Below are 10,080 nucleotides of genomic sequence, written 5' to 3' on the forward strand. Positions count from 1 at the left end.
TACATATAAGGTATATCTAAGATCCTGTTCGCTTCAACTTATAAGCCGGCTGAAAAGCTGAAACGGCTGATTTGTTAGGAGAGAAAAATATTGTTTTGTAGCTGATAAGCCGGCTGAATAAGCTGAAGCGAACAGGCCGTAAGTGCATAACAAAGCTTATGAATCTAAAAAATCAAAATAATCTATAATTTAGGATAAAGTGAGTAGAAACGAATCGGCTCCGCATATGCCATCCTGTCACCGCAAAATCAGGCGACACGCTCGCGGCCTTGCGTCCGCATCTTATCCACACGCAAAATTAATTGAAAATAGCAAATCAATCCTGAATCGTTTGCCCTCTGTAACCGCAGATATGCATCTAATTACCCATAAAGTAACTAATCTCTGTTTATTACTCAGGAGTATCCGAACTCAGATTCTTCTGCAAGAATTATATGTACAAACTGCAAACGTACAATCTGAGCAGCAGAGCAGGTGAAACTTGTTGTTGTGCTTAATAGATAGATGGAAATGCAGACATGGATCCCAAATGATGGCACTAGTTTCTGCATTGTTTTGACGCCGCGGAAATTAGTTCCTCGTGCAGAAGTGCACGAACGCGGCAACGAGCAGAACAGCCTTGATCTTGACGCTCCAGGGGATGCCGTAGCTCCCCTTGCCGGCGAGCCCCCGCACGAACGGCCAGAAGCAGAGTGCCAGCCAGCCGCAGCACACGAACTCCCCTACGCCGGGGCCACCACCGGCTGGCGGCACGCCTCCCGCGGCCGCGGCGCCGGCGACCGCCCTCCACGCCCCGACGGCGATCGCGACGAGGGTCAGGATCGTGAGCGCCGTCGGCGGGACGAACACCGGCGACGAGTCGAAGGTGAACCTCCCCGGGTCGGCGCCGGCGGCGTCACCGCCGTCGGCCGCGCCGCCCTGCTCCTTGCGGGTGACCTCGAACACCGTCTCGGAGAGGCCCATGGTCTTGAGCACCACGGTGAGGAACGCGAGCAGCCAGGCGGAGGACGACACGATCCGCTGCATCCGGTGGTTGTTCCACCAGGCGCGCGCCGACTGCCGGCACTCCATGTACTCCGCGACGCTGTGCACGTTCTGGGTCAGGAACAGGGCCAATGGGATGACGAACCATGGCTCTGATGCCTGCAGAAAAGAAAAACATGATAGTTCACATGAGCAATGGGAAAAAAAGGATGTCACCGAGGAATAGATGATGAACTGATGACAGAAGGTTACCTTCGGCAAGAAGGATTTGTTTGCGAGGAGGCAGTAAGGTCCCAGCAGTGCGTAGCATAGCTCGAAAGGCGCCCTGACCGGCCACACGTAGAAGACTAGGTAAGCGAGGCATTGCCGGAACTCGAGATGCTTGGAGGTACAGGCAAGGATCGGGTTGTTCCGGCTGAGGATGATCTCCAGCAGGCCCGTCGCCCATCTCTTGTACTGCGTAAGGCTGGCCGGTCCTCCGGTCGGTGCGCCGCCGAGGAACGCTGGTGGATCGGTGGTCAGGAACGCCGATCTCCAGCCGGCAGCGTGGATCCTCTGCCCCGTCAGGATGTCCTCCGTCATCGACCCGTAGACCCAGCCAACCTGCAGTTACATGGTGAGGCACTGTAGTGAAACCGGCAACACAACGATCCGTGCTACTTCTTTGTAGCAAAACCTGCAAAATCCTGTGGAGGACAGTTTCAAATACCTCCTGGCCCCAACATGTGCCAGCCTCGTAGCTGCAGGCAGAAACTTCTTTCGCCACATCGATGCGGCTCGCTAGGTCAACCATCGGCGCTGCGGCGAACAACTCTCCGGAAATGGCGCTCCTCGCCGATTCGATCAGTTCTCTTGAGCTGCCGAACATCTTCTGCAGCTCCTTGTAAGATGGTGAGCCTGGCAGAGAACAAAGGCCGGTTGGGGCGTCAAGGCCATGGGCTAAAAGAACGTTGGGGGAACAGTCATTCAATTCCATCGTCCCAACACTTTCATACAATAGAAAGAAGCTTATCCTGATGTGGAGTCTAGTGCTGAAAATAAACAGAAAGATACTAGCCCCAGGTTTCCGCCCATCAATCCAGAGCTCAAGACAACCGCGATACTTAAATCGCTCAAATAGCCACCTTAGACGGACACAGCCATTAGATGAAGAAACTGAAACTCGATGGAGTACTGTAAACCAGAGATCCTCGACAAAGAAACTGAAACACGGCTATGTGCATCCATGTTGATGCAGCACGCAGCTGGGATATTTTTTTTATTATTGTTACGTTATCTACAGAAAATATCAGTGTAGAAGAGTTCTCCACAAGATTTCACCTCTCATCCTTGTTGGTTGGACATCCGCGGTGGACTCCGGTGGCACGCCGTAGATGACTTTCCTGCGGTGAAAGCAACCCGTCCCACCGTAAAACATACCCTGAAGCCCAGCGATCCCGAATCCAATCTTCTAAACTCACCAAGCACACAGACAGACAAAACTGTCGATGTCAACTTCCAGAGAAGAAATGGTACGGTACTTCTTATGCTATGATAGTGAGATGATCTGTAGAGTGGTACCTCAAAGAGAACCTCCATCTGGTTGCCGAAGGGGTCGTCCTTGAGGGTGCCGTAGAACTTCTGCGGCGCCTGCACGAAGCCGCTTTGGAGCTCGTCGTCGAAGCCGAGGAGGAGGCACATAGCGTGGAGGGCAACCTGCGGGTTGTTGGCGAACATGTCGCAGTCCATGTTCAGCATGATGGGCGCGTTGGTCACCACGGCGGACACCCTCGTCTGCACAGCCAAAATGGTCACTGGTCAAGTCAGGAATCACTCATCACTACTTCATCAATAGTGGCTGTATGAGATAACAGTCATCTTCTTGCCACAGCAACATGAATATGAGATGTACCAGCAGGGTACAGGCATGGACGTACCAGGACGTTCATGGCCCCGGCCTTGAAGTGGTGGGGGTGCCTGGGGCCCTTCTCCCGGGAGATGTAGATGAGGCTTGGTATTCCGTGGCCGTCCCCTGCCTTGCCGTTGTCCCACAGGACCTGCACACACCCTCGGCAGGAGAACGTGGCCGGGTCAGACATAGATCGTCGGCAACGTAGCTGCTCGATCGTACAACATGTGCAACTCATGGTCTCAACCTTGATTATAGTCGGATGGTCCCTGCGGTCAGCACCCACGAACTCGGCGAACTCGCCGTCGCCTCGCCGGAGTAGAGATTCCTCGTCGGCGTTCTCGATCCGGCTGGCCAGCTTCTCGTACTCGCTCTGCATCCGCGTCAGGGGAACGGCCGTGAACACACGGTCTCAGACACTGTGCAAACTGAAGTAAACGTGCGACGATATGCATGACTAGATAGCTGCAGACCTTCATGGCCGTCCAGTCGCGCTGGAACTTGTCGTCGGCCGCGCCGCCGCCGCCGCGCTCTGGTGGGCCGCCGGAGGAGGAGGAGGAGAAGTAGACGAAGGGGGCCCTGACGCCGACGCCGTGCTTCCTGCAGAACGGCACCCAGAGCCTGGCGAACTCGGCGGCCTCGCGCAGAGCGAAGCACGTCACCGGGGAGCACCCGTCGTCGGAGACGTAGCACGCCAGCTTGCCCGCCGGGTAGTCCAGCGCGAGCAGCGACAGGACCGTGTTCACCGTCACCGCCGGCGGCTCCAGCCTCGGGTCCGCCGTCGTCACGAACATGTCGACCGCCGGCAGCTCCTCCTCGGTCCTGCCAAAGCAGTAACAAAAGTACAATCAAACCCAAGAAACTGATGAAGAAGAAGCTAAAAATGCTTACGTTACTACGTAACAGGAACATCTAGCGGCGTGACGTTGCGGTTGCTACTTGCCTTCCGGCGAGGCGTTCGGGGTGGGTGTCGAACCGGACGGGGTTCCACTTGCTGTTCACGTTGAGGAGCCACACGACGGTGAACCACGCCTCGCAGACGAGCGCGGCGAGCCAGCACCACGTGCACGACGGCGGCGCCGCGCCGCCGCCGCCGCTGGCCACCGCCAGCACCGAGGCCGCACGGCGGGCGAGGAGGGCGAGGAGCAGGGAGAGCACGGTGAGGTCGGCCAGCTTCCACGCCGTGCGGGGGAGCGGGACCCTCTCCTGCAGCTGCAGCTTCGTGGCGCCGGCCATGGCTGCGTCGAGCAGACCTGGTCACTCCGCGCACTCAGCAGTAGCAACGCGAGAACCACAAAGCAAACACAGAACCAGCTAGGCAGCTCAGGGGTGACTATATATAGACAGACGCTCGCAGCCAAGGGTGGTGCATCTCAGCATCTACCTTCGCCTCGCCTGTCACATTACGGTAGCATCTCAAAAACATTTAATTGTTTTTCCTTTGCTAATAGAAGAATGCGCCCTTTCCAAAATTCTAATAATGGTAAAAGTTATTAGAGTAAAGTGCACCAGGTATACTAGATGGTAAAACATCTCAAACTTTTCTAGAATTCTCATGTAAGTCCATACACTCTCAAAATGTGCATTTGGACACTACTAGAAAAGTTTAAATGAAGGTATACTAGATGGCGAAACGGCATCTCTAATGGTCAGAGCACATGAGTAGCATTCAGTAGACCTAGTTTCGAGTTCTTCTGAACTTTTTAACTGGTTAAAAAAGGTATACTAGATGCTCATTCTGATAGTTTAAAGACGTGGTGAGAATACGGAAAAAATCAAGGACCTGGGTGTATTTTCGCTAAGTAGTCTAGTTATCATAAAAAAAAAAGGATTTTACTGCACAGCACGTCGACACAATCGTTACTCTCTTGACCTCTGCATAGAGACAGGCACTTAACTGCATTGAAGACACCCATCCATGCAACAATAACATCAGCATCAAAAATTTAAAGCCCGTCCTTTGCTTTGATAACAAGAACAGTCGATCAATGGTCGCAAACCCTACTGCTTGAATGATGCAGTCATGCACCCTACTCCAATCACGGAAAAAAAAAATCACGCTAGCCCCGCAATATGTGAGACGGGCACGTGCTGGTGTGGTTGGCTGTTGTTATTGCTGATTTGCTTTTGTGCCGAGCACGAAAATCATACACGTCGAGACCTAGTGCATACCATGCATGACGTAGGAATCGATATCATAGACGGTCAAAACATTCTTACTCTATATTTTTAGTTCATATACTAATTAACTATGCAAATTAAATATCCTTACGATAAATTAAGATGTTTAGCTACTTCAATTAAGGGGGCTATGAAACACAATTGAAATCCGTGTGCATGGGCTATAGACGTCGTGAGGAGAAAGAACCCACCATTACTTTTATATATTTGTTACACTTTAGTGTGTTTGCTGTGGACAAACGTATCTTCTAATCGGTGAGTCTTCTCCACCTGAAGACGGATGTTGCGGCTTCAAAAGCGTTGCTTGCAATATTAATAGATAAAGATATAGAGGATATACCTCACCCGATGTTTGGATACTAATTAGGAGTATTAAATATAGACTATTTACAAAACTCATTGCACAGATGGAGTCTAATTCGCGAGATGAATCTATTAAGCCTAATTAGTCCATGATTTGACAATGTGCTGCTCCATTAAACATGTGCTAATCATAGATTAATTAGGCTCAATAGATTCGTCTTGCGAATTAGTACAGGGGTTCTGCAATTAGTTTTATAAGTAGCTCATATTTAGTCCTAATTAGCATCTGAACATCCGATATGACACTCCTATTATTGTATATTTTTATTGACACATTTTTACTGCTATTTAACTAGTATTTTCATGCATATTTTTATGCTAACCCGCCACTTGATACCTGAAATAACCCTATTATTGTATATGTATCGTATTTTGGAGCATATTGCATTTTGATAGGAAATACGATATAATTAAGGGGGTTTACATAAAGCATATTGCATCTCTAATGGTTAGAGCACGTGAGTAATATACAATAGGTCTGGTTTCGACTTCTTCTAACTTTGGTTAAAAAAAGGTATACTAGATGCTCACTCTGATAGTTTATAGACCTGGTGAGAATACGGAAAAAATTCAAGGACCCGGGTGTATTTTTACTAAGTAGTCTAGTTATAAAAAAAATAGATTTTACTGGACAGCACGTCGACACAATCGTTACTCTCTTGGCCTCTGCATAGAGACAAGCAGCAAACAGCTCAGCCGTTGAAGACACCCATCCATGCAACAATAACATCAGCATCCAAAATTTCAAGCCCGTCCTTTGCTTTGATATTCTGACCTGTTTCTTGATTTTTTTTGTCCATTAATGTCACACCTTAAATTTTTTGGATTTCAGGATGTGATTAGAAAGAATAATTAAATAATAATTTTCTCACAATTTAAATTTTTCCCAACATTTATTTTTCTTTACAGGAAATTTAGTATAGGAAAATAATTGTTTGTTTTCAAATTAAATAATTTTGTTCAGTGTTTGTGCGTTCATGCCGATACATTTGGGTGTTTCATGAGTGCAAATGTTTTAAAAATGCGTTTAGATGTCGATTAGGTTCCTCTAAGAATGTTGCAGATTTTTCTAGAATTTATTCTCATTTTTCCTAGAGCCAAATCTATTTATTAGAAGGCTCTACAATCTTTTTCACGAGCTCCAAATATTATATTTGGACTCCTCGTGTCCCAAACTATCTCTAGGATTGTTTCTAGATTTTTTGGGATTTTTAGAGTATTTTTCGTGGTTTAAATGATTTATCTAGAATTTTTTGGATTTATCTTTACACGTGGAATTTTTCTGAAAAAAATAAACTTCTCTATCCTATCGGGCTGAGCCGTCGGCTCGTCCCACTCCGACCCAGTCGCAATCCCGCCCGGCCCACCTGGGCCCAGCAGCCGCCGCGAGCTACCGAGGCCGAGCGCGTCGTGGCGCCGAGCCCTCGGCGTGCGTGCCATGCCAGGCCGCGCCCCGTGCCCCTAAAGGCCACCGCTCGAGCCCTAGGGTCCCGAGCTTCTCGCGCCGCCGGTCGCGCCACCGCCCACCAAGCCTCATGTGCCACCGCCCATTCGGCCGCCACGTCCCGCGCGCTCGCGCATGAACCGCCGCCGCAGTTGCGCCTACTCGCATGTGCACCACCGCCCGAGCCCTTGCCGCCTTCTCGCGGTGCGCTGCAGCCTGCGAGCATCGGCGGAGCAGGGCACCGCCGTCGGCCCGCCCGTTTCACCGGTTCCCCTAGCCACCGCCTCTCCCCACGCCGAGCTCGAGTCGTCCCCGTGCCAGCCTCCTGCGTCTTGCGCACCCCCGCCGCCGTCACTCGCCTCCACCGGCCACCGTCACCATCCGCTACCGATTCCGACCACTACCATTGTCCTCTGCTGCCAGTGAGCACATCTTCGCAACCCTCTCAACCTCCTCTCTCCCTTGCGCCACCCGCCCAAGGCTCTATCCATTCCACCGCCAGCGCTTCCATTGCCCGGAGCCGCCGACCGAGAGCCATCTGCTGCCCCGCCACTCGTAGGCGCTCGGGCGCCACCGGAGGCAAGCGCCACCGCCAGCAATGGTTTCTCAGGAGCAAGCCATCACCACCACCATGTAGATAAGGCAGTTTTGCCTTTAGGTCCCCAAGGAATCCCCAAACCAAACCTCCGTGTCTTATGTCTTGCAACTCTCTCAGATAACCCCCAAGATCTATTAGGTTCCTTGCAATCAAACCCAAGTTGTAATCCTTAATAGATCTAACCCTGACCTTAGATCTTTTCACGAGAGCACTGATTCTTGTGTCTTGTGAATCTTCTCTGCTAGCCCTTGATATCTTAATTCTGTTTAGGTCCTTAGAACATTGTTTAATCCATAGATTTCACGTTTTAGCTCTGTTTCTATCCGTTCAAGTTGTGTTAGATTCATAACAATATAAATAACACGTTAGAGGTGATGTTTCCCACCATTACATATTTTTAAAAATAAATTTAATATTAATTTGGTTAATACCTATTAAACATGTTGTCTTTAATTAAAAGCTATTTAGTGTTATATTCCACTTTTCATAATAAGTGTTAATTTGATTAATGCTTACTCTTAAATGTTTTCCCAATTAAAAGCTAATTAGAGATATACCTCAGTTTTTTATAAATTAAACTCAATTTGATTAATGTATATTCAATTTGTTTTATAAATAAAAGCTACATAGGTTATATATCGAGTTTTTATAATTAAATGTTAATTTGGCTAATATAAATATAAATGTGTTTTTGAATTATATTTGGTTAGTTCAACCCGAATCATAAAGCTGTGCGATTAGATGTTTACATATACTTTATTTTCAAATTAAATGTTTAATTTGCATAAATTATACTTGAATATTTATAAATAAAATTGGACTAAGCTTTACATTGTCTTTTCATATGTAAATATGACTTGATTAATTCCAACTAAGGATATTTCTCTAAAATATCTTTACATTTATTTTTCTCAACTAAAATAATGAAGCATGTAGCTCTTGTCGTTTTCTTTTATAATTCAAACCTCTCGATAGCTTTATCTTTTCAACCAAAGTTTCGTTTTAAGCGTTTCTTGCATTCTCGCGATCTTAAAATCGAGCCCTATCCTTTAGTATATTTTTTAGAGCTCTTGTTTTATTTTTGTGTATTGTTTTGAGTTGTGTTTATTTGTTTGCTTGTATGTTTGTACCTGTAATTACTTCGAGTGGAAGAATCGTTGTTCGAAAGCTTTGAAGATTAAGAGTTTCAAGAGAGCAAGAGCTGAAGAGCAGTAAGAGTAACCTTTTTGAAGAAAGGCAAGTGCCCCTAATCATCCTTCTATCTATGCTTATTTTACAAGATACCATGTATTAATTGGAACATGGAGTGACCACCTAGAAGAACAGTGCAACCACAAGAACTACATGGCTCTAGTTTTGGCTAATTAATTAGAGACTCTAGTTTGAAGTGGTCTTACCGAAAGGGCAAGAGGGGCGACGGTAGATGGGGTATAACCCGACCCTCAGACTGATATGCTCTATGGTAGCTTCGCAGTCTTAGAGAGAGGTTTATACTCTGCTACTGATTTGAAAACCTTAGCAGGTTACTTTTTATTAGGGAATTTTTGTAAAGGTCTCGCAGCGTCCCTATGCAGTCACACCTCGGTAGTGTGATGAGTGCTTGATCAGCACAGGATGGTTGGGTCCAAAATCCTTCTGAACTTTTACGCGACTTGTGGTGAAAGTGTACAACCTCTACAGAGTGTAAAATTGATATATCAGCCGTGCTCACGGTCAAGAGCGGCCGGACCCTCACATGATAATTGAACTTGAAGATGGACTTAAATCATTATTCTGGTTATTTCTTGTTACCTTGCTGAGTACCAACCATAAGTGTACTCACCCTTGCTTAGTGCTACTCGGAAGAGGAAGGTGCGTGATGTTTTCTGAAGATGATGCTGAGTTTTAGGCGTACGTAGCCCCCAGTCGATTGCTCGTGAAGTTTGGAGCCTCCGTTTTCAGGATTAAGCATTATATCTCTGATAGACTCGTAAGTCATAATTTATATTTCTTACGTGATACTGTTGTTGTGCTGTTATTCACTTGTGATGTCACTATATGTATGAATACATATAGATACACTTGATTTTGTTTTAAAACCGGGTGTGATAATCAAAACAGTCGATCAATGGTCGCAAACCCTATTGCTTGAATGAGGCAGTCATGCACCCTACTCCAATCACGGGAAAAAAATCAGTTGTTTTGGGTTAAAATGTAATGCAGTGTACGTACTCTTTTAATTGTGATGTGTACATCATCACAACGTAGAAGAAATCACAGTTTCATGGAGCTGATCGATCGATCAGCGGTGTGGTGCATCGACGACGCCTTCTGTGTTACTCCGTACCACGCACTCCCAAATCAAGTCAGCATCGATCAGCGGGGATACGGAGTAGCTAGCTATAATTTGGCTTGGGACTTGGGATTGGGAGAGTCCAAGAGAACCTCTCATTCCCTTGGGCTGGGAGCCGAGCCGCGCTAGCAGCCGCTGTCGAGTAGCGATTCGTATCCATCTCTGACGGCGTCGTTGATCGGGTGGCGCCGCTAGCTAGCTAGCTGCGTCCTCGATCGGTCCCAGGCCATGCTTTGTTTCCGTGCTGTTCGTCGGTTTGCTACGGCTCTCGATCGATATGATGCGCGGCT

General features: G+C 47.7%; 1 protein-coding gene across 1 annotated transcript; it reads right to left on the reverse strand.

The window, feature by feature from the left end:
* Positions 1 to 362: 362 nt before the first annotated feature.
* Positions 363 to 4,180, reverse strand: LOC117865243 (cellulose synthase-like protein H1). The gene is made up of 9 exons (XM_034749399.2): positions 3,816 to 4,180; positions 3,346 to 3,694; positions 3,120 to 3,245; positions 2,901 to 3,020; positions 2,545 to 2,757; positions 2,305 to 2,434; positions 1,694 to 1,881; positions 1,237 to 1,587; positions 363 to 1,143 (listed from the first exon to the last, which is right to left on the reverse strand). The coding sequence occupies exons 1-9, from the start codon at positions 4,106 to 4,108 to the stop codon at positions 571 to 573; spliced, it is 2,343 nt and encodes a 780-aa protein (XP_034605290.1). The 5' UTR covers positions 4,109 to 4,180; the 3' UTR covers positions 363 to 570.
* Positions 4,181 to 10,080: the final 5,900 nt, after the last annotated feature.

This window comes from Setaria viridis, chromosome 7 (assembly GCF_005286985.2).
Source record: "Setaria viridis chromosome 7, Setaria_viridis_v4.0, whole genome shotgun sequence".
In the NCBI taxonomy this organism is placed as follows: Eukaryota; Viridiplantae; Streptophyta; class Magnoliopsida; order Poales; family Poaceae; genus Setaria; species Setaria viridis.